Source organism: Lepisma saccharinum, chromosome 6, assembly GCF_977018435.1.
Source record: "Lepisma saccharinum chromosome 6, izLepSacc3.1, whole genome shotgun sequence".
In the NCBI taxonomy this organism is placed as follows: Eukaryota; Metazoa; Arthropoda; class Insecta; order Zygentoma; family Lepismatidae; genus Lepisma; species Lepisma saccharinum.
In genome coordinates, this window is record NC_139234.1 from 51,469,006 (window position 1) to 51,494,812 (window position 25,807).

Consider the following 25,807-nt stretch of genomic DNA (forward strand, 5'->3'; position numbering starts at 1 on the left):
AGAATGAATTTGTAGTAAGTCCCGAAGCTTTGCTGGCGACGAATGATGAATACATTCTCTCGGGCTATCGACCACATGAGTTCTGGAAGGATTTCCAAGCTTTCGAGAGCTAATGTCACTCTCGTCTTCATCTTCAGGGTAGAAGATGAGAGTGACTTCTACCCTGAAGTGACGTTAGCTCTCGAAAGGTTGAAAATCTTTACAGAACTCACGTGATCGATCGACCGAGAAAATCTATTCAACAAAGTGTATATGTTTATAGAGCATCAGGATGCTACTGAATTACCTATATGTATACACCATCTGAATTTATCTGAACGTTCTGAGTAATATATAGTTTTGAATAAATTAAGGAAAAGAGATTTTGACGCAACCATAAAAAAGTTTTCTACATTTGCTATGCAAAATACTGTAAATGACCTGTCCAGACCAACATGTAAACAGAGTGTTTGCACAATCCTTGTTATGTAAGAAGACATGATCAGGTTAGTCATCAAATAGTGCTGAATATCGGGAATAGTTCCACCTGTAGAAAATTCACCTTGCTGTGAAACAATATCAATTCTTGACAACACGTTGCGATCAGAAAGAAACAGTAAGGTTAGGGGAAAAGTGAATGGCGAAATTTATGTGCGAGAAGAAATTTGGGCAACTCTCCCACAAAGATAACTTCATCATGCGGTGTTCGTGTTGGATTTTTTGTAACTTTAAATATAACCTCTACTAAGTAAACAGAAAATGTTACCATTTACATTTTATCTCATAAGTGGGTAAGTAAAAATAAGAACATTTTCCTACACATTATCAAATATTCAAAAAAAGAAGATTAAATTTGAATGAAAGAGAAATAGTGCAAAATATTTTTTCACTGCGTAGTTGTTCTAACTATAATGTTTTTTTTACGTGATAATGTAACTAGTACTGTAAGTGTATTTGAATTTTTAGGAAAATTATTAATTTTATATAATTAAATTGCAAACTTAACCTAAAAACTAAGATATTCCTGATTTGGCTCCTAAAATGTTTTGGTATTATGTTCTGAAAATCTAATTGTATTGTTAATATTTCAAATTAGGCCACCTTGAATATTCATTTTTTCGGAAAATGATGTTGGATAGTGTAGTATACAAATTTTAAAGATGGGTGCATATGGTGTTAAGGAATTTCTAAAAATATTTTGTTGTTGAGTATTTACCTACATGCAGACTATCTTCCAATTAATAATTCGTCCTTCCAATCAAATAAAAGTTAATTTTTATCAATTCAATTTGAATTTGATACAAATCTTGTCATATTAGATAGCATATGGTATAATTATATAGATAGCATATTAGATAGCAATGGTATAATTCTCTTATACCATTTAGATTTGGTTTCGGCATTTCCACATGTATTTTTTCAAACGAAATATATATTTTATCCCACTTTTATAATGTTGTTTATCCTATATGAATCAAGAATATATGACGCACAAAATAAGAAATACAATTTAAGTTTCAAATAGGCTAATAGTTTTTCCTATAGTAAGAGCAGCAGTAAAAGAATTCCATTTTCAGAGAGAGCACTGACAAGTTGTTTGTTGTTTCTATTAGTTGCTTCTAAATCTTAATTTCTAAAAATAAACCCTAAGTTCTAAAGCACTTTTTTTTTAAATTTCAGGTTTCCACTCTGTGTCAAGTTATGTACTTCTTCTTAGTGTTTGTTCCCTTGATGTCCATGTTCACTTTGTGTACAGCAACTATTAACGTGGTGGTATGTTTTATTACACTTAAATGCTATTTATAGTAAGAGATAAACTGTTACATTTTTCATACGATATCGTACAGAGAGTAAAGTCAACTCTTTCTCTTGTAGTTTAAGGTTCTAACAAGCACAAAAACACAATTTTCAATGTAATATTTCTGAAGAACACACGCTTCCTTCATTATACATTTATTCTTGTTTGTTTATATGCTTGTAAGAACCGTAAACTACAAGAACAATTAATCTACAATGCAAGCGATAGAGTACATGCAGGAAAAAGTCAAAGTTCGAATTTTGCTTAAGAGAGCTAATAGTTTCAAAATTTTTCACGTTTTTTGAATAAACAATTGAAATATTCACAATACTATATTATTACAATGATCATAGCAATAAGTAGTCTGATTTTCTGGTTAGCGAAGTTCAGCATTGTTATTCCTCCATGTAATAAGTACCTATTTTATAGTATACAGGATACTATAAAATATTTCATAATTTGAAACTAATAGCACCCATACAGCTTCGTGAATACGCAAGATATATATTTATGAAAGAACAATAAATATAAAGATGAACGTATTGAAGTTATATAACTATACGCTGTGTACATGGTGACCCAGGTACAGTCAGCGTCACTTCTGGGTTGTAATGAAGCTACTGACAAGTGCATGTGGTAATGACAACCCAAATGTGTCCGTGTATGTACATACACTTACTGCGATTATTAACCTGAAACAGACCATTTGCCGGTTTTGCGGTCTAATACATTTGATTTCAGAACAGTTTAAGCAGGATCTAGAGTTTCGCGTGAATTCCATACAGCTAAACCAATGATGATAATGTTTCCTTTGTTGTACTACGACGAAGAACTCATTATCATGCATCACTTTGAAGCAAAACATACTTTTATTTAATAGGTGGAACTTCATGATGATGATGATGAGTTAAAATTTTTGAATGCGTCGGCACGTATGGTCATTTTGCCCACTTCGAAGTATACAAGGAAAAATCCTCTTAAAACACTTATCTTAAAGTTAAATAGGAACTGCATGAAAATAGTATTTTTATTTCTGTTATTTAGCGTCACTTTTCTGTCACCTTTGGCTAATCGCGATGATACGGATGTGTGACGATATGAAGAAATCGATGAAGGGGCACTCACATAGAACACCCAAATCCAGACCGGGATTCGAATCTGGAACCCCTGGCGTCGTAGCGCGCTGTGATAACCACTCCGCCACAGATGTCGGTATGTGATGATGATGATAATAATAATAATAATAATAATAATAATAATAATAATGAAGTTTAACACCATTTGTCCTTCTACTAAATGCACTGCTACTTGCTGTTATTATTACGAATTATGTAATGAATTAAATTTCTCTGCCAACTTAGCCATATAACCCATTAGATTTTTAAGAATGAAGAAAATAGTTCTGTCAAAGGCAGCTCAAATTATTTTCATAATTCGATGCCGACGGGGTAGACGTCCACTTTGTGGAATATATGTTAACGTCGACCCTCATACTTTGAGTGAAAAAAAAAATAGGGGGAAGTGTACGAGTCCGCCTTTGAGGCAAGATACATGGAACCCATAGGGAGTCCATCGCAGATCGTCTGCAATGATCACGCAATCCTCCTTCCCTTGGGCTCACGAAGCAAAATGTTATAACACAGTCTTCTTATTAGCGTCCTTTTTTTTCTTGGGCGGTTTCTCTTAAAAACAGAAAGGTTCTTATTGGGATGATTATTTTAAGAAGACCGACTGCATAGAGAGGTTGGGGAGAAGAGGAGGGAGCAACTTTTACCCAATTCCTGGCTTTTTCCTTTTGTTCCGGCGAGTCCAAATTGTCGTGTCGGGGATTCCAGCATATCACGAAATTACAGGGGTATTTGACAAGTCACGGAAATGGAAGAAAAGACCTCGGTGCATCTGGCTAAGAGCGCCCCAGAGCTAGAAATTCCGACAGAATTATCATCGACAGAAATCGAGGTTCGTCACCCCTAAGGATAATGAACAGCCGCCTGTAACAGAAATCCAGGTGGAAAATTTTGATAATAGATAGAAAATATTTTTAAAAGACGCGCTTGAAAATATAATTTACTAATAATTTTAATATGATGCACTCACACACATACATATATACACACACAGATTATTTATATATACCGGGTGTTTCATTTGAGGAGTTACAGACATTTATTGCAAGTAAACTATTGAACTTACGTTAATGAAACCAGTCCAGAATGAACGAGGAACTCAAACAGTTTGTTCGTGTATGTTCTGTTAAGCTGAGGGTTCATATTCCTGCCGCTAGGTGACTCAAATCACCCACATCACTCACAGTGTTTTGTGCAATGTTTGGTCCCCAAGTTCACCGGACCTTACACCGTGTGACTTGTTTTTGTGGGATTTCATCAAACACAGGGCATTCGTCTCACCGATGCCGCGTGATATCGCAGCGATAGATACTATCGACAAGCCCATGTTGATGCGAGTGTGGCAAAAAGTAGACTAACGTGTCGATGTTGAACAACTTTTAATTACTACAATTTTCAAGCATCGGTATAGGTATCGGTAAGAGTTTTGGTATCCATATGTGTATCGGTTCAAAGGGGTATCGGCTCACTCCTTATTAAAACGTCTTACAATACGTCAACGAAACAGATTTCTTGAAACGTGGTCATTTCTTTCATTTAACTCCGTTCTCTATCTCTTCAAGTTGGTCGCAACGATAAGGATGAATGATGATTATATGATGATGAGGAATAGATAAAGATACATGTGGAATGGACCATACAAACCTCTTCGGGGATTCGAATCCAGAATCTTCGGAGACCATTATCGTGGATCAAGCAATAAAAATCCATCAAGAAACTTGAAATATTAACAATTGTATTATAAAATTCAATACTTATAACCAAAGAAATTCAGCTTTACAGATATGGTGAATACTTATAGAATTTATGTAAAAAGTAGTACCTCATTTCAATTATAATTATGAAGTTAATAATGCAGTGTGTATTTCTACAAATGGAAATATGCTTCTTTGTTTTCACATACTGTTCTTCACTTACATTTAGTTTTGAAGCGTGTATTATTTTTTCATTTTTTTTTCAGGATTTTGGAATTCAGCCTCCAAGGAAAGACGACGTTGGTTTGGTACTATGTAAGTGATGTATGTAAAATATGCGTTCAATTATAGCTCTTTGGATTTGTTCATCAATTGTTTTAAATGTATGTATAAACATGTATGATAATGTTATTCGTGTATTTAAGTGTAATTAATTTCTAGTGCAGTCCGTCGAGAACTCGCCTCCCCCCATCTAAATACTGTTTGAATTCGAAATTCTGTTATGCACTTACTTGTATTTTTTCAATCACTTATATACAAGGGGTTCCGGGTTCGATACCTGGTGGAGGAATATAGTGGTTCGGATCCCACTTTAAACTCTTTGTCCAGTCCCGATTAGCCTATTGTGCACAAAGTAGACTTAAAACAGAAACTCAATCATCTACAATCAGGGGCGTGCATTTAAACAATAAAAGCAATGTTAACTAATAAAATATACCTATATTACGCGCGTAATCCTAAAGAGTGAAATTTAGAGTATTCAAAACGTTAATCGGGCCTCCCCGATGGCGTAGTGGTAGCGTCGTCGCCTTGTAGTCAAGGGGTCCAGAGTTCGATACCCGGTGGAGGCACATAGTGGTTCGGATCCCACTTTAAACTGTAGGTCCAGTCCCAATTAGCCTTACTGTGCATAAAGTGGACTTAAAACTCCAAATCAATCACTCAATCAAAAATCAAAATGTTAATCAGCGTCGTCAGCATTTTGTCGGCCTAGTATTCAATAATGGCAACAGGTGCAGTGGCAAGATACATGTAAGCAAATCACTTGCTGCTTCTGACAGATACGATAGCGGTCTTAGCTCTCTACTAGCCATCACCAGGTGGCTCAGTGGCTGTAACCTGCTGTGTAAGCTACTGCAAAAATAATTATGCTCTGTCTGATTAATGTGTTCAATATTTCGACAATGTCTTCATCCTTGCGAATAGTCCTTATCAACCAAAAATGACTGTAATTATGCGATTGAAGACTTGTTGATGGTAAAATCTTTTAGTGTTCGAGTGATTTACGTACATTTATGGTTCCTTACTGTAATTTCATCATAAGAGAGTAAAGTTATTATTGAACCTGACTGTATTGAAGAATTATTTTCCTGTTGTTTATGGTTATTACAAGCATAAGAAAACAGTAAACTACAGGAAAATAATTCTACAATACAAGCAATGCGTAAGTAGTATCTGACCCCGCCAACGTCTGTCGCTATTTAATATTCGCAATTCATTTGCACGTACTTATAACTAATTTGCACGGGTTTTAATTAATTTGCACGTACTTAGAATTCATTAGCAAGTACTTAGAGTACTTTACATTTATGTATTTGCATGTTTATAACTTTTTATGAATATATATTTATTTATTTTATGAAAAATATGTATATAGAAGGTAATTAGAGGTACTAAAGGCTATGCATATGTTTTTATATTCATTACTGCAAAGTATGTAATGTATGAAACTATAATAATTAATGTTTATAATATTGAAAATAAGTTTTCTATGGTTTATGAACCGCTATGAACGGTGGTAATGGCTGTAGGTACAGGTTCAATTACGATTTAGGACGGTCCCCGTACTCGAACCCGCGATATGTAATATTATTAATTAGTACTATGTAATAATTGCATTATATTATGAAACACGATGGTTTCACACGCTAGACAGAATACTGTCTCCGAATCTCGACTCGGCTGTGAAGGTAGACAGAGAGAAAGAATTAATATTCCGCGCAGGTAGAGGAGAAAGGAATTTAGGGAGTGTGCGTTCAAGGTCAAATGACGTCAGAACGTCAGAACAAAGGAAGAACCTGATTGACCAATCAGAGAACGCGTCGGTAGGTTTTCAGAACCGGTTTTTTCAAGGTTAACCAGTACGCAAGAACAGGGGAAAGCTATGCAATACTGTAGGGCAGGGGAGGGATTCAATCAGACAACAAAGGATGTCTGAGAATGCGCAGCAAGGTTCAAATCTCTGAAGCTATGCGGTTTCCGCCGCCAATTAATATTCCGCTCAGGTTTGCCTCCAAGGCACAGGACGCTTTAGCGCAGGGTTTTTTATCTGTACTATGAAGAAGGGAGAGCTATTAGGGACGGGGCCTACAGTTTTCACCATTTGCTTTTATCACGGGGTAACGAACCTAGGACCCTTTGATTATTGATTTAGGTAGTAAATGTATGTTACTGTGTGCTATTTAACTTAATTTTGAGTTTATTTTTTACCAAACTTTGACTTTATGTCAAACATTTTCACAGCTTATCCTTATTTTTACAAAAATAACACTATTTGTACTATTCAGGCAACATTTTTTATTAAATTTTAGACTCGCAAAGACATTTTTTCAACTTTTAATTTATTATTTTACAATTTTATGTTAATTTTTTACCAAAATAACACTATTTATACTATTCAGGCAACATTTTTAGTTACATTTTCGATACATAAAGTGCGCTTAGTCAACTTTTAACTTATTATTTTACAATTTTATGTTAATTTTTTACCAAAATAACACTATTTATACTATTCAGGCAATATTTTTTATTAAATTTTGGACTCACAAAGACAATTTTTCAACTTTTAACTTATTATTTTACAACTTGATATTAATTTTTTTACAAAAATAACACTATTTGTACTATTCAGGAAAGACTTTTAGTTACATTTTCGACACACTAAGTGTTTGTTCTCAACTTCTATCTGTTTATTAGGCTTATTATTACTCAAATAACACAATTTCAGCTGTTCAGGCAACAATTTTTATTAAATTTTGGACTCACAAAGATATTTTTACAACTTTTTAACTTATTATTTTAAAATTTTATACCTATTTTTACCTAAATAACACTATTTATACTATTCAGGAAAGAGTTTTAGGTATATTTTCGACACACAAAGTGTGTGTTCTCAACTTTTATCTGTTTATTTCACAAGTTTATTCTAATATTTACTCAAATAACACGATTTGAACGTGTTTTTTATTACATTTTGGACACACACACACACTTACACACTTGCACAGACACACACACACACACACACACACACACACACACACACACACTTACACAGACACACACACACACATACACAGAGAGAGAGAGAGAGAGAGAGAGAGAGAGAGAGAGAGAGATTTTTTTCCAAGTTTACAGGATTATTCTCCACGTTTACTCAAATAACACAATTCAAATGTGTTTTCAATTAAATTTTGTACACACGAAGTGTGTTTCGTCAAGTTTTACCCTTTATTTTTCAATTTTATGCTTATTTTACCAAAGTAAGACCTCTTAGTCTATTCAAGAAAGAGTTTTCAATTATATTTTGGATGCAAAAGTATGTTTTGGCAAGTTCTACCCTTTTATTTTACAAGTTTAGGCTTATTATTACTCAAATAACAACGAAAGTTTGTTTATTTTAGAGTTTTCTGAGTATTTTGTTACTGTTGTACTAGGTAAAAGTTTTCTAAATATATCAGATAGGGCTCTGTATATTTTTGTTTTTGCTATTTTGGAGATGATGCGATGAGATCAGCACCACTCTTCCTTCATCTGCTTTTTTATTTTATGTACCCTAATATTATTTTGAGGCTTAGTGAATTCTAGAGCCTATTTATGCAGGAGAGAGGGCTTGAAAATTTTGATCTCAGATAACCCACAACTATTTGTCAGAGTATTTTAAAGGATATTTTATACTTATTATGGGCCACTAGAATATCTAAGCTTGCTTAATTTTAATGCCTGTAACGCTGTTATTGTATTTCTAGCTAAGGCTTACTGGATAAAGTACACGAAATGTTTAACATTTCGACTATTTGCCAAATTTTTAGTGTAACAAAAATTATTGTGTGTCTATAAAGACTGAAATCCTTTTACCGAGGGGTCCACAACTGGACGCTTACCAACATTGTTTATTTTCTTTTTTAAATATAACCATTTATCAATATATTGACAATTCACAGGACAAGACGAAGTTCACAGACGACTGACTATATGAACCATAGGTCCACTTGCTAAACTTTTTTCTATGCTAGAAGAATAATTTAGCCTTTTTCAAGGTATTTTTGAAGTATTACTGGTGTTTTGGGTGCATCAACACTTGGGTTATTTCCATTTGGTTTATTATACGAGACTACAATCACTATCTGAACACTGAAATCCTCAGATTGAAACTAAAAGCTTAGGCTGTAACTAGGGACTTAGTATGTATATCGACAATTTATAGGACAACACGAACCTTACAAAGGATTGTAGGTGACGTAGATATTTTACATAAAAAATTCAAAGTACATTGTTAAAGTCAAAGTGTTAAAATTCAATTTTTCAAAGTTAAAATTTTAAAAATACAATTTTCTAAAATTAAAAGTTATAATAGTATATTTTTGTTAGTAGAAGTTTTTATACTAGGGCAAATTATTTTGTTGTTAATGTAAAATTTGTTAGTTAATGTAAAATTAAAGTAATTAAAAATCAAGTTTTCAAAGTTAAAGTTTTAAAAATACAATTTTCTAAAATTAAAAGTTATAATAGTACATTTTTGTTAGAAGAAGTTTTTATACTAGACTAAATTCTTTTGTTGTTAAAGTAAAATATGTTAGTTAATGTAAAATTAAAATAATTAAAATTCAAACAAATAAAAAATACTGAACAAATAAACATATAAAGATCTAAGAAAAAAAGCAAACAACCTAAGTCAAATTCAAGCAGCAAGAGGAATACACAGAAACCAACATGGCATCCAGAAAGAGAAATCAATAGTCACACCCATAGCACAGTTTAAAAAACTACATAGCTGAAACCTTAGAGAAACATAAAACTACAAACACAATATATCTAGATTCTTCCAAGGCATAGGATAGAGTAAAAATATGGCTTGCTTATGGACAAACTCAACAACATAGGAATAAGATAGACAAGCAATCTTTTTTTCAGTAGTATATTTCCAATTACTCAAATAAGCTACATCATACGTAGTACATAAGAAGAGCAAATTAACATCATCAGCAGTAAACCGTCATGCAACTTCTACCTGCTGAAACAACTAAGTGAGTCTAATTTATCAGAAAAATGCCTACATTTCAGCCTAATTTACCTCTACATTAATAATACTACCAGAATACTAAGGCTTCAAAAGTGAACACTAAGAATAATGTTCAGACAAGTATAGGGCATCTTGCAAAGGATTATTACTCCCTACATCTACAAGTCAATAACAATTATTCTAAATACTACGAACTTGGACAAAATATAGTCAAATACAAAACACAAGAAGGAAAATAATTACAAGTAAAACAGCAGACACTCAATATCTCAAAACAATCCGGTAAAAATATTCTACAACAAACTGCCTCATAACATAAAACTGCTAAGTCCCCAAAACATATACAAATACAATCAATAAAAACTACTTGAAAAGGGAAAACTGTCTGCAGTCTCACAGACTTGATGTAAAATAACAGCAAAACTTAGAAGCATGCACAGTCAATAGTGGTCAATTTGAATACAGTTCACATGCAAACTCTCATGAAAAGGTTCAAAACAGTCTCTCAGCTCAGTTCTCATCTATACTTGGACAACAAAATCCTGCAACAAATTCTCAGAAATCCTACCTTTCCTACCCTTGCTTGAATAGCTAAAGTGCAATCTTCATACTAAAATATTGAAAAAAGGCATATCTATGTACATAAAAGTGTGTACACATGTGTTTGTCTGTGTGTACTCTTAGATAAATTGATAAAAAAGCAATATAGTTATAAATCAAAGACTATACCTAATAATATTAATTTCAAAATAAGCTGATAGAAAAAGATATAATAACTACAGTATAAGCTAGGAACATAAATTGAGAGTATTTGAAAATAAGATCCTTAGGAAAATATTTGGGCCTAAAACAGATGAGGAGGCAGATGAGTGGAGAAGATTACATAATTTAGAAGTACATAATTTGTATTCATGTCCAGATATTATTAGAATAATTAAATCAAGAAGACTTAGATGTGTAGATCATGTGGTACAAATGGGAGAGGAAAAAAAATATACAGGATTCTTGTTGGGAAACCTGATGGTAAAAGACCAATAGGAAGACCAAAACAAAATGTAGGGATAATGTAGAGATGGACCTAAAGGAAATTGGTAGGGATGGAAAGGAGTATATAGATCTTGCTTAGGACAGGAACAGATGAGAGGCATGTGTTGCTGCAGCCATGAACCTTCGGGTTTAAGAAGGCTAGAGAGTTAGTTAGTTATACATTAAATAAGCATAATATTTGAATTGTAAGTAGTGAATATAACAAATGTACAAAGGATTGTGCGAAAACTATGTCAACTTTCCATTATAAGCAGAAAATTAAACCAGTTTGCCTTAGAAATACATTTTAAGAATAGCACAAAATAGCATGCATAATAGAAAATTAAGAAAACTTTCTGATGCATAAAAGTACTGACTAGTGCTGAATGAATCAATTACTGTAAAATATTATTCTCTGATTCAAGTAATTTAACTGTAAACATTATCTTTTGTGTGTAAAATATAATTGTTAGTTGCGCTGATAAGTGCAAATATTAACTTTATACGCCTTCATACACTCTAAATAACATAACTTTGATATATAAATTAGTAACAATTTGTTAAAAATTAAGTTAAACTGTAGAATTGTTTTCTTAAATAAATATAAAGTAGTAAAAATACTAAACAAAAAATTCCTTATTTTCCTATTTAAAGGATGCCAAACAGTGTAAACCAGTTGTTAGTGGCTAAATAACATAAAATTTGAAGGCAGTAACAATATTTTTAAAAAAATACTGTTTTTTACCTAACTTTGTGAATTAAATACTAGTACATTTTGTCAAATTATAAATAAAATATACCTATTTCTTTGGTATTTGTACTAAAGTGAAGAAAATGTTACTAAAACTTGGCTAGTACAGTAAATCTGAGAGTTTTAGCTTTATTTGTCCGTAACTGGATATAATTGTAACTTGTTAATCTCGTCAAACACAATCTTTGCCTCAATTTTGGAAGCTAGCTGAACTTTAGCGTTTCGAATTACATATAGTGAAGGCCTCTATAGTGGAAAAATACACCCAGTCTGTAAAAATTTGGAAATGTTGTCTCCTTCTCTGTCGAACCAGACCAAGAGTGTTCTCAAATGTTTCAATATATTTCTTAACATAACTAACTTTTCAAAAAAGAATACCTTGTGCCCAGATAGCTTAGTTGGTATAGCGTTAGGCTTTTAACCTATCTGTCCAGGGTTCGAGTCCCTGTCTGGGCGATTACAATTTTTAAATTTTGTCATCGGATCTTGCGCAGAATGGATATAAAATATGTTTACAGTCTAACAGATTATTATTTATCTTAAAATTTTGCAAATAAGCTTTTAAGTTTCTCAAATATCAGCATCTTTAGCTAACAGTACAGCATAACCATTATTATTATGATAGAAAAGTTCTGGTGGTAGAACCTACACCTACTGTAATATCTCTGTGGTATTAACTTACATGCAGCCCATAACTTTTGGGACTGTTTCTCCTCCGTTACATTTCCTCGCCATTTACCCTTAGCGTCGCGATTAGCCTCAGAAGCAAAAAAAAGCGAAATCTTATATTTGTTTTTTTATATCTCTGAAACCACCTATACTATAGAACTACATTTAATGAATTTTGCAGTCGTCCTGTTTGATCTGTTAAATAATCCAGTCAATAAAAATATACTTACATAGAAAAATCTGTTTTTCAGATACTTTAATCGGGTAATCTGCTTTTGCGTACTTCCTCAGAAATATACACAATCATAGTTCTTTATAAATTTAGCACCTGATATAGAATAAGTCGAAGTCTAGTTAGAGTTGGCCTGTAAGTACTTCTGGTACATGTAGTTACTTGAAAAAGCAAATATTGGTTGTGTAAAAAATAGCCTCCTTGTGAAACAGTAAAAATCAACCTCATTTCCTCGTAATATTAGCTGTAAATGCTTCTTGAAGATTAACAAAGCTCTGGCGTCTGGTCCTACGTCACCTACAATCCTTTGTAAGGTTCGTGTTGTCCTATAAATTGTCGATATACATACTAAGTCCCTAGTTACAGCCTAAGCTTTTAGTTTCAATCTGAGGATTTCAGTGTTCAGATAGTGATTGTAGTCTCGTATAATAAACCAAATGGAAATAACCCAAGTGTTGATGCACCCAAAACACCAGTAATACTTCAAAAATACCTTGAAAAAGGCTAAATTATTCTTCTAGCATAGAAAAAAGTTTAGCAAGTGGACCTATGGTTCATATAGTCAGTCGTCTGTGAACTTCGTCTTGTCCTGTGAATTGTCAATATATTGATAAATGGTTATATTTAAAAAAGAAAATAAACAATGTTGGTAAGCGTCCAGTTGTGGACCCCTCGGTAAAAGGATTTCAGTCTTTATAGACACACAATAATTTTTGTTACACTAAAAATTTGGCAAATAGTCGAAATGTTAAACATTTCGTGTACTTTATCCAGTAAGCCTTAGCTAGAAATACAATAACAGCGTTACAGGCATTAAAATTAAGCAAGCTTAGATATTCTAGTGGCCCATAATAAGTATAAAATATCCTTTAAAATACTCTGACAAATAGTTGTGGGTTATCTGAGATCAAAATTTTCAAGCCCTCTCTCCTGCATAAATAGGCTCTAGAATTCACTAAGCCTCAAAATAATATTAGGGTACATAAAATAAAAAAGCAGATGAAGGAAGAGTGGTGCTGATCTCATCGCATCATCTCCAAAATAGCAAAAACAAAAATATACAGAGCCCTATCTGATATATTTAGAAAACTTTTACCTAGTACAACAGTAACAAAATACTCAGAAAACTCTAAAATAAACAAACTTTCGTTGTTATTTGAGTAATAATAAGCCTAAACTTGTAAAATAAAAGGGTAGAACTTGCCAAAACATACTTTTGCATCCAAAATATAATTGAAAACTCTTTCTTGAATAGACTAAGAGGTCTTACTTTGGTAAAATAAGCATAAAATTGAAAAATAAAGGGTAAAACTTGACGAAACACACTTCGTGTGTACAAAATTTAATTGAAAACACATTTGAATTGTGTTATTTGAGTAAACGTGGAGAATAATCCTGTAAACTTGGAAAAAAATCTCTCTCTCTCTCTCTCTCTCTCTCTCTCTCTCTCTCTCTGTGTATGTGTGTGTGTGTGTCTGTGTAAGTGTGTGTGTGTGTGTGTGTGTGTGTGTGTGTGTGTGTGTGTCTGTGCAAGTGTGTAAGTGTGTGTGTGTGTCCAAAATGTAATAAAAAACACGTTCAAATCGTGTTATTTGAGTAAATATTAGAATAAACTTGTGAAATAAACAGATAAAAGTTGAGAACACACACTTTGTGTGTCGAAAATATACCTAAAACTCTTTCCTGAATAGTATAAATAGTGTTATTTAGGTAAAAATAGGTATAAAATTTTAAAATAATAAGTTAAAAAGTTGTAAAAATATCTTTGTGAGTCCAAAATTTAATAAAAATTGTTGCCTGAACAGCTGAAATTGTGTTATTTGAGTAATAATAAGCCTAATAAACAGATAGAAGTTGAGAACAAACACTTAGTGTGTCGAAAATGTAACTAAAAGTCTTTCCTGAATAGTACAAATAGTGTTATTTTTGTAAAAAAATTAATATCAAGTTGTAAAATAATAAGTTAAAAGTTGAAAAATTGTCTTTGTGAGTCCAAAATTTAATAAAAAATATTGCCTGAATAGTATAAATAGTGTTATTTTGGTAAAAAATTAACATAAAATTGTAAAATAATAAGTTAAAAGTTGACTAAGCGCACTTTATGTATCGAAAATGTAACTAAAAATGTTGCCTGAATAGTATAAATAGTGTTATTTTGGTAAAAAATTAACATAAAATTGTAAAATAATAAATTAAAAGTTGAAAAAATGTCTTTGCGAGTCTAAAATTTAATAAAAAATGTTGCCTGAATAGTACAAATAGTGTTATTTTTGTAAAAATAAGGATAAGCTGTGAAAATGTTTGACATAAAGTCAAAGTTTGGTAAAAAATAAACTCAAAATTAAGTTAAATAGCACACAGTAACATACATTTACTACCTAAATCAATAATCAAAGGGTCCTAGGTTCGTTACCCCGTGATAAAAGCAAATGGTGAAAACTGTAGGCCCCGTCCCTAATAGCTCTCCCTTCTTCATAGTACAGATAAAAAACCCTGCGCTAAAGCGTCCTGTGCCTTGGAGGCAAACCTGAGCGGAATATTAATTGGCGGCGGAAACCGCATAGCTTCAGAGATTTGAACCTTGCTGCGCATTCTCAGACATCCTTTGTTGTCTGATTGAATCCCTCCCCTGCCCTACAGTATTGCATAGCTTTCCCCTGTTCTTGCGTACTGGTTAACCTTGAAAAAACCGGTTCTGAAAACCTACCGACGCGTTCTCTGATTGGTCAATCAGGTTCTTCCTTTGTTCTGACGTTCTGACGTCATTTGACCTTGAACGCACACTCCCTAAATTCCTTTCTCCTCTACCTGCGCGGAATATTAATTCTTTCTCTCTGTCTACCTTCACAGCCGAGTCGAGATTCGGAGACAGTATTCTGTCTAGCGTGTGAAACCATCGTGTTTCATAATATAATGCAATTATTACATAGTACTAATTATAATATTACATATCGCGGGTTCGAGTACGGGGACCGTCCTAAATCGTAATTGAACCTGTACCTACAGCCATTACCACCGTTCATAGCGGTTCATAAACCATAGAAAACTTATTTTCAATATTATAAACATTAATTATTATAGTTTCATACATTACATACTTTGCAGTAATGAATATAAAAACATATGCATAGCCTTTAGTACCTCTAATTACCTTCTATATACATATTTTTCATAAAATAAATAAATATATATTCATAAAAAGTTATAAACATGCAAATACATAAATGTAAAGTACTCTAAGTACTTGCTAATGAATTCTAAGTACGTGCAAATTAATTAAAACCCGTGCAAATTAGTTATAAGTACGTGCAAATGAATTGCGAATATTAAATAGCGACAGACGTTGGCGGGGTCAGATACTACTTGCGTACATACAAGAAAAACTGTTTTGAGAACCCGGTGAATCGCCAAAAATGAGAAATTGTGCATATTGTGTAAGAATTGTCATTTTCTTTATGTGACTCGAAGTCAGCTGAGACCTCTCCGATGGCGTAGTGGTAACGTCGTCGCCTTGTAATGAAGGGGTCCCGGGTTCGATACCCGGTGGAGGCTCATAGTGGTTCGGATCCCACTTTAAACTGTAGGTCCAGTCCCGATTAGCCTATCAATGCATAAAGTGGACTTAAAACAAGAAATCAATCAATCAATCAAAAATCAATCGAAGTCAGCTGATTTTGAAAGGAGTACATACTACGGTTCTAGACTATTACTCTATTTTCAGGTAAATATGGATATAGATCTACATAATTTTACCTGTAATGTAGACTTTTCTGAAATTAATTATTTTTGAACTGTTTTGGTAGTTGAGTTGATGAACAGGCACTGGTCAATTATGGAGTAATTACTGTGATTGCTTACATTTTCGAGAATGCAGCGACACGCCACTGCTTATAATAATTAATTAATACTACATAATAATTTTTTTGATTGACATTTACTTACCACGGGCGTGTGGGCCTGCTCCCTCTTCTTACCGGATGCTTACGTTCTATCTATTTTTTGAATCCCCATTATTTTCAGATATGACAATAGTAAACCGGGATCAGATTGACTACAAGATTTACGGACAGATGGTAGAGTGTTGCCAGTATATCACCCCGAACGACAGAGATTGTAAGGTGCGTACACTATTAATTTCAAAATTTGATTATTTTACATTTACCTGTGCCATTTTAAATAATATGTTATTTAATAATACAATAATAGGTTTATGTCAACAAGAAGAAGTGTTGAGAGATTTTTTTATATATATAGCTCTCGAATAAACACGGATTGTTTTATTTCTTACGTGACTTCACTGACCCTTAAGTAAATCGCGGCGATGAGGGTTAATGATGCTTAGATGGAATAGATGAAGTGAAGTGGCACAAATGAGCTCCCATACCCATGCCAGGATTTAAACCACAGTATCTGTGTTTCAACCTTGAATTTTCCATGCGACATCGTGAGTCCACCACTCAAATGCCCTGCCACTGGGATGGTGAAATAGACTATATTTTTAGAGCAAAATTTTCACTGGATAAACCAATCTAAAATACAAATAAAGTTCGTACGATAACCATTAGAATTATACGAGGTGGTTATAATTTAAGTGACGGTGTTCAGAGTGGTACAGCACGGGCTGTAATGAGAGTAGCAGTCTGAAACTTCGTAGATATGCTAATGAAGCAATGCGCTCGCGAATTATGCAAAAAAATATAAAATGTTCCAATTCTCGCCACCAGGGTAAAAAATGGCGCTGTAAGCAGTCAAAACGTGGAATTTTCCGTAACTCTGACGTCAAAGTCGGTGACATTGCCTAACCATTGTGTGAGATCCCTGATTGTTGTTGGTGACGCTTCTTGCTTCTTTTTTTTTAGTGATGTGAATGTTCGCCGAACATTAAAAGTTTGAATTTTTCCGTGTAAGAAGCAATTGCTATTGCAAAGAAAGACCGTGCACTTCTAGTGAAGTTGTTTTACCAGAATGGGAGCAACAGCAACGCTGCGCTGCGGAAATATCGCCAACAGAAAGGGCTGAGAAGAGGGCCCATGTCAATTAATGGGCTGAAGAAGATGATGAAGAAATTTGAGGAAACAGGTATATAAATCAACATTTTTTCACACTTATGGAACTTACCCCTATTCGTAAGATATAAGTCAATAGGTGAAATGTTTATCAAGTAATCACTATGCAATCACATTCTGGGATGTTGAAAGAAGGGAAGAAGAACAAACAACAAACGCTCAACCGAATGTCATCGTAGGATTTGAACTCAAAGAAAGCAAACACATCTAGGCCTTTATCTACAATACTGGATAAAATAATTAACTAACTCTCTAGCCTTCTTAAACCCGAAGGTTCATGGCTGCAGCAACACAGCTTCTGAATTCTAATTCCGATTTATGAAGACATATTCAGCCATCCGTTGGAGATTAGAAAATTAAATCAAAATTCTAGTATCTCGAAAGGAAACGTATACCCTAAAACCACAAAGAATGCAACAATCAAGCATTGTTCTCTGTCAAGGACAAAGAGTAGCACAGCAAGGCTGTGATTGCTATTCTTCAGACCAGACACATGGAAAAACATGTGAAAAGCATTACAGGGACGAGGTAATTATCCCTTCGTAAGGTTTTAAATGATTGTTTTTCCCATTCTGCTCAGCATAGACGTTCATACATCAAAGGATATCACCGTCTGTACCTCGAATACACCTGCATCCAGTAATTGGTCAGAAACAAGTATCGGTTGTTACTGTCCAACTCAATTATCTTGTAATACAACGGTAGTGGAGCATTACATGAGTCCAACTGCTCGCAGGTGGCAATGGAAAATATGGGAACACACTTGTCGAGTGAGAGGAAATATTAGAATAAAGCACATAACAGCGAGAAATACGAGATTACCCTTATTTATGCAGATGCCTGTGGGAAATTGTCCAATATTTTCCATTATAAATATGACTGGATAAATATTTGAAAATTCTATCGTTAGCAAGTTGATGTGGGAGATATTGAAGTACTCTCCCCATAGTCTCATAACATTCTCCTTATTGGTGGAAAAGATGATGGCAGATACCGTCAAGCAGTCGGAAATACTGGATCATTTCTCTAGACAGATGGTAACGCACTGTAAAAAGTTGGTTGAAGAAATGATCATCTAATACCGTCAATTTCAACTTTCATTCAACTATCTTAAAAAATAATGACCGCAACCGTTTCTAAATTATTAACGGCCATTACGCAGTTTACCTAACTAATGTAATTTTATGGATTTTTTAAAAAATATATTAATAGTGTCATTAATCTATTTTTATACCATTAACTATTTTATGCATGAGAAAATATTCAAATTTAAATTAAAAACGGTTGCGTGGAGTTTTTTGTAAATTAATAGGCAGACTGTTAAATTTTAACCGTAGAATATTGTAAATGTTACGGTAACTTCTATCTTCTGATGAGATGGGACATTGAAAAATTCTCCTGCTAGGCAGATGTTAATGAGAACTATTTGAACATTCTTTCAGAAACAAAATAGTGTAAAGGTTAAACGAATCTTGCTAATCACATAAATGTTGAATAGATTATTGTTAGGTAAACATCTAGGACAATAATATAAAAATATATAGCTTCTGGTAAAATATACACAGACAAAAGGAGGTGTGTAGACGCATTTATGGCTTGTACAAATAAATGACGCAGGAAGAGGGGGGAGCTGACTGGGTCACAGTCCCTCCTGAAATTTAAAAAAAAAAAAAAATTCAAATGAATGCATTAGAGAACTCGGAAAAAACCAACGTGGTAAATGCAAACACCCCTTAAAATGAGCAACGATTACTCATTTTTGTCTTTTTACTCTCGGTGGTAACTGGAAGTGGCTTACTCATCAATATACAGGGTGGCTCAATAAGTCACTTAACACCCCCAGTACACAGTATCTTGATGTCCGCCATCTTGAATTCAACTTCAGAATTTTAAATGGGAAGGGGGTCGTGTGACATATCAAAATGGGCTAGAATTTTACGAGAAATGCAATGGTGAAGGGTTTTTCGACGTATCTTTATGTTATGACTGAATTCTTGTACCAATTTGCTCCTTTTCGAGGTGTTAGAAAAATGCCTTAAAATTTGTTTAGCGCATCGGTAATGCATCGAGATCAAAGTGACGTCTAGGGAGAGAAGTTCGCATGCCATTGCACACGATTTTAATCGGATACATCCATGAAGAGCTGCGCATTATGAATGGTTGTTGCGAACAATTTACAGTGTGACGCTTCCATTGAATTAAAAGTCCTTCACAGTGACAAGGCTAATGTTTATGTTCATGAGGAAGTTCATAAACAGAATATGTGACCCTTGTCATCTGATAACTAACTTTGGACAGAAACTGCTTCACAACGTTCCCATAAGTGTTCTGGTGTTCTTCCCTATTGAAAAAACTCTGTAACAAGTACATTCTTCCATAATCAAGGATGAAAAAAACTGTTTATTTAACAAATCCAAGTAGCCCTAAGCATTTAAGGTTCCGTTGATGGAAAATTGACTAACCAATAGTGTTCCACACAGCACGCCACACCATTAACTTACCAGCACTAACCATTCAGCTTTGATCTGTCGAAAATGGGTTATAAGATAAAAAACATCGAATATTCTGTTTATAAACTTCCTTATGAACATAAACATTAGCCTTGTCACTGTGAAGGACTTTTAATTCAATGGAAGCGTCACACTGTAAATTGTTCGCGACAACCATTCATAATGCGCAGCTGTTCATGGATGTATCCGATTAAAATCGTGTGCAATGGCATGCGAACTTCTCTCCCTAGACGTCACTTTGATCTCGATGCATTACCGATGCGCTAAACAAATTTTAAGGCATTTTTCTAACACCTCGAAAAGGAGCAAATTGGTACAAGAATTCAGTCATAACTTTTTACTGGTTAAAGATACGTCGAAAAAACCTTCACCATTGCATTTCTCGTAAAATTTTAGCCCATTTTGATATTTCACACGACCCCCTTCCCATTTAAAATTCTGAAGTTGAATTCAAGATGGCGGACATCAAGATGGCCGCCGACCGTGGGGGTGGCGTCAATGTGGTTCCCCCTTGGCCAGGCAATGATTGGTCATCGCCAATTTCAAATTCCATGCCGCAGTGGCCTTGTACTGAGGGTGTTAAGTGACTTATTGAGCCACCCTGTATATACTGGAGACAAGGTTAGGTAAGCAATATTAAGTATTCTTCAGGCTTCCACGTAACCAAATGCTTAATGCTCTAGCCTTTGATGCAGGCGGTTCCTGTGGGAACACTCCCTCCCCCTCAAATTTCGACGTTGACTCAGCGTCGTGAGGACAATTGGAGAGCTACTTGAAAGGAAGAAGTAACCTGTTTCGGTCTCGAAAACAGAAGACAGTGACGATGGGACATGGTCTCCCAACGAAAAGACTGCGAGGCAAATCCTGGCTAGGGTGTTGCACGATGGAGTGAAAATATATCTTTGTGGAAAAATGTCCAAAATGTTTAGAAATCATAGAGTATTTTGTTATACAGGGTGTCCGGAATGGGACTGACAGTTTTTAAAAGTTTGTGGTTTTAATATGGATAGAAGTAGATAGAAAGAAAAAAACAAGCAGTTTGAAGATAAACTCAACAAGTTTTATTGGTAGCAGTTACAACTCAGGACAGCTCAGTATAGCTCCTTTTGTGATACGGAGGATGTCCAACCTGAATTCAATTTCTCTCCATGTAATCTGTAGCATCAGAGGCGTGACAGAAGCAATCGCCAGAATATACAATGTCTTTCACATAACCACAGAAAAAAAAGTCCAGAGGAGTAACACCAGGCGAGCATGGTGGCCAAGAAACATCACGGCCTATCCAACGATCAGAAAATTCTCTATCAAGATACTCTCTCACTTGTAGGCTCCAATGTGGCGGGGCACCATCTAGTTGGAATATCACTGTAGGTTGTAAATGACGTAATTGGGGAACTGCAAAGTTTTCGAGCATATCTAGGAACATATTTCCTGTTATTGTTTCCTCCACGAAAAAGAATGGGCCTATGTCTTCATTATGCGTTACAGCACACCAAACATTCAATTTGGGACTGCCTCGGACATGTTCCACGTGCGCATGACGAATCTCAGAATCCCATATTCTAACACTGTGTCTGTTAAAACAACCAGGCAAGTAAACACGGCGCAAGTTTCGTTGCACTTGCACAACACTGTCTCTGTATAGGGGCTATCCACCGGAAGGAAGTGCCTTCGCGCGGACGCCATAATTTTAGCACAACTTCCGGTTCGTAGGCTCACAACATTTCGCTCAAGGGAGTTAGATTTTGTCATGCAGGAAAGGAACGAATGGGTGTGTAGCAATAGGATTTAAACTATGATCGGCTAAATAATCTTGCACAGATTTCTCTTAATTCATTTCCTCGAGATCCATGGCACCAAAAATATTGCATTCAAGCTGTCGGGCGTGAAAATTGAAAGCCCATTAGTAGCAGTAGACTCCGCAGTAATCACAACACAACGTATGTGCAGGATCGCATAAAGTCGGGACCGGGAAAAAAATTCCGTCCCGATCCCGACTTCAGGAAAATCTAAATAAAAGTAGATATATAAATAAATATATGTATTGCACTATAAGTATCCGAAGTTTATTGAAATTAGCCGTTTTATTCCAGAAATTCAAAATCATTCATCACCTGAGGTCAAATTTGTTTGTATAATTACAATTTTTCAGTGTAGGGTAATTTTGAATATTTTCCGTCCCGAAAATCTCTCAATTTAGTCGGTAAATAAAATTTCTTTCCTATTTTGAGTCCCGCACCCTGAACTTCATTAAAAGTAAAAGTGAAATTCATTCAAATCTCGATTTTCTCTTTCAGTTTTAGTAATATGAGCAAAAATATTACTTCTCATTTCAAAAGATGCTCGGTCATAGTCAGCTAGGTTACACGTTACGTCTTGAAAAACACATGAACTGTATTAAATTTTTGTGTAACCAGAAAGAAATATTTCAGTGTAACAAGAAAGAATATTGTTGTGGAACTAGAAAACTAAATGGGTTGTATTATTATTAAATTTTGTCTTTAGCATGTTGATAGAGAAGGGGTCCTAGGTTTGAACACTGGTCAGGCAATGGTGTATCATTGTGTTTGTCCCATCATTAATTTTTCCAGTTTATTATTCATCTTCATAGTCATGATTAACACAAATTGCAGAAAATTGACTTAAAATAACAATGAGCTTTTTGTATTTCTGCGTTCAGACGGGAACGAAACAAGCACATGTGCTTTACCGCATCCCGCTGACTCACCCTGACTGAAGAAAAAGTTATATGCCTTAAGCCTTAGCTGTGTATGGAAAATTACTTTCTATTAAATATGTAGCTTACAAATATCGCCAAATGTAACGACGGTAAGCAAACAGACAGATCTTTTCCTGGAATAATCCCGTATTACTTCCTAGTTGGTCATCCAATGGATGTGGAAAACCTTCTACTTTGTCCAGATATCCCTTCTTCTCTTCGTCGTTAAGTGTTTATACATGATCCATTTCACCTGATAAACAAAGCACGCGCCGCAAGTACGCGCTTGAATACCCAGCGGCAGTGAACCGGAAGTTGTCGTGCTACAGTTCCACAATTGATTGTGCCATTCGATATGTTTTTGTTTACTCGTGGATAGCCTCTATACCACCACACGCAAGACGCTCTTTCGCGTACCGACGCCATTTTGGTTTCAGTGGCACCAGCGCCGACACCGCTAGTCGTACAAGTATGAACAATTGTGAAACGAAACTCGCAAATGTATACTTTCTTTGCAGTCCATTGTTAAAAACAAGCTCGGTTTGCAAAAAAAAGTTATAACTATTTAAAAACTGCCAGTCCCATTCCGGACACCCTGTATAACATCATTTTTCTATCTCACGATGCTGAAGATGAAATATTTAAAGAACAAACACAACGTTGCCAGGTCTCGAACCCAGAACTTTCGATTTATTGATAGAGTTTGTTTATTTTACTTCGCTTTTCTGCCATATTTGGCTAATCGCGAAGATAAGGACGAGTGATGATATGATGAAATTGATGAAGGGACACTCACAAAGATAGAACATCCATGTGTAGGCCGGGATTCGAACACTGGATCCTTGGCGTCGTAGCGCGCTGTGGTAACCACCAAGCCACGGAGGTCGGCTTCAGAACTTTCGAAGACGAGACCACGCAACGATCTCGGCCACTCGGCAGGGTTGATAAAAAAAATGGAAATTTTTATCGATCAGGTTTTGAACCGCAGACCTTCGAAGTAGAAGCCCCCTCATCTATAGTTCTTGGTAAACATTGTAAACTGTCATGCCCTACAAGCTATCAGACCAGCAAATGCTTTGGAGACTCAAAGTGTATGCTTATCATATGCTGAGAAATGCCATGTCTATCTTGTCACGTAACGTTACCCACCCCTTTCATCAATTACATGAATTCTGTTTCATGTTTCGCTGTTTTTCGAAACCTTTTTCCGAGGACAGGATATATCCTAAAGTATTGATACAAGCTGACGGGAAGGTCACTCTGTTACAGTGCACGTAAAGTTGCCCCCTTGCATGTTACAAGAACACACGGATTCTCTCAGACCCAGTCAGTCTATCTTCTTTTGATGGTGTGTCTTGTAGTTCGTGAAATAAAGGTGTCAATCTGTTCTACAATCGCGGTGTTTGCAATAAACTCTTGTTCATTTGTAATCATTTACAGTACAGTAAATGATTATTCAAAAACGTTTGGTGTGCAACATGCCTTGTATCGAGGAAGGTAAGTTTTAAACATTAATATTTATAATTTTGAAATTAATGCTTTTAGATAGTACTTTGCCTGACATATATTTGACCCATCCACAGGGGTCTCTCCGATGACGTAGTGGTGACGTCGTCGTCTACAGGGTTCGATACCTGTGGAGACACATGGTGGTTCGGATCCCACCTTGAACTGTAGGTCCAGTCCCGATTAGCCTAAATGTGTATAAAGTGGTCTTAAAACACAAACTCAATCAAACAAATCATACAGTAACAAAATTTGTTTTCGTTTAGTTCTTTCAGTCCATTTCTTTTAGTTCTAGGCAACACTGAACTGAAAATGTAACTAAGAAAGTCTCATTCGTGGTCTAAATATAATCTAGCTCACCTATTTCGTCTGTACAGTATGAAATATTTAAAATTTTAGCAGTAATCTTTAATCTTTATTTATTACGAGTTTTGGTTGAAAATTTATGAAAGTATATTCTCACAACAATATTCTTTAAATTAGCCCAGATTATTGAAATGTTTTTCATAACCCTATAATTTTGAGATTAGAAAATAAGCACTGTGTTTACAATGCATTATGATACTTAACAAAATTAACTTTCACCAACTGAATTCACATTAATCTTTCACTCATGTGAACTTAATCTTTCACTCATGTGAACTATATTTTAAATTAATAAATACCTGAAATTACATTTTTTAATTAATACGTCGGCCTAATCGAATTTTGAATTAAGAGATTCTAACACGTATCTCTTTTAATATTTCATTTTGACAGACAGGGTAATTTTTAGATATACGAATATGCAGCACGCACACAAACATGGACCACCGCTATTATTTATGATTGAAAAATGAAAGTAAAAATTTCATATATTTTTTCCACTCTGATATGTAATTGAGTGTTTTTGTACTGTTAAGTCATAATGGGGTACACAAGATGTCTAATTGACATCTCATTACAAAACATTGCACACAAAATTTTTTATTAGATTTTTATGCTGTGGTATACCAACATTTTTCTTCAAAGCTACAAACTGAATCATTATTCTGTACAAAAGTACTTATCCATTGACTATATTGCATGCCTTGCTTTGACATTTTGAAAAAAAGAAAAAAAATCATACCACATAAATGTTCCTAGCATTATTGATTCAAGATCCAAATATGTTTGTCATTCAGTTATTCTCATAGTTTTAAAAACAAGTGCACTATCAGCTTGTGAAATAAAACTCAACTTTATGAATATCTTCTTGTAATTAGCGTTAATTGGTATTAAGCTTTTTAAACAGTGGTACTATTCAGTAGCGGCGATTGGGTGGCAAAACGGGGGCGCAAGGACAGTTTACCTTTTCTTGGTAGACAAGGCTTAGCATTAAGAGGCCATAGTGTGGGGGCAAAAAGTGCTAATCGTAAAATGCTAATTCTTGAATGTGTGAAACGTGGA

The 25,807-nt window shown here is 34.6% G+C and overlaps 1 protein-coding gene across 2 annotated transcripts in view; it reads left to right on the forward strand.

Moving 5' to 3' along the window:
• Positions 1 to 601: 601 nt before the first annotated feature.
• Positions 602 to 25,807, forward strand: part of LOC145989386 (uncharacterized) — a 72,626-nt gene continuing 47,420 nt past the window's right edge. The window contains exons 1-4 of one of the 2 annotated variants that reach the window (XM_083124728.1): positions 602 to 770; positions 1,660 to 1,752; positions 4,865 to 4,922; positions 16,599 to 16,696. In XM_083124728.1, coding sequence (XP_082980854.1) covers positions 16,601 to 16,696 — 96 coding nt within the window. In that variant the 5' untranslated portion in view covers positions 602 to 770; positions 1,660 to 1,752; positions 4,865 to 4,922; positions 16,599 to 16,600. The remainder of the gene's footprint in view (positions 771 to 1,659; positions 1,753 to 4,864; positions 4,923 to 16,598; positions 16,697 to 25,807) is intronic. The other variant, XM_083124727.1, reaches the window with a different exon arrangement.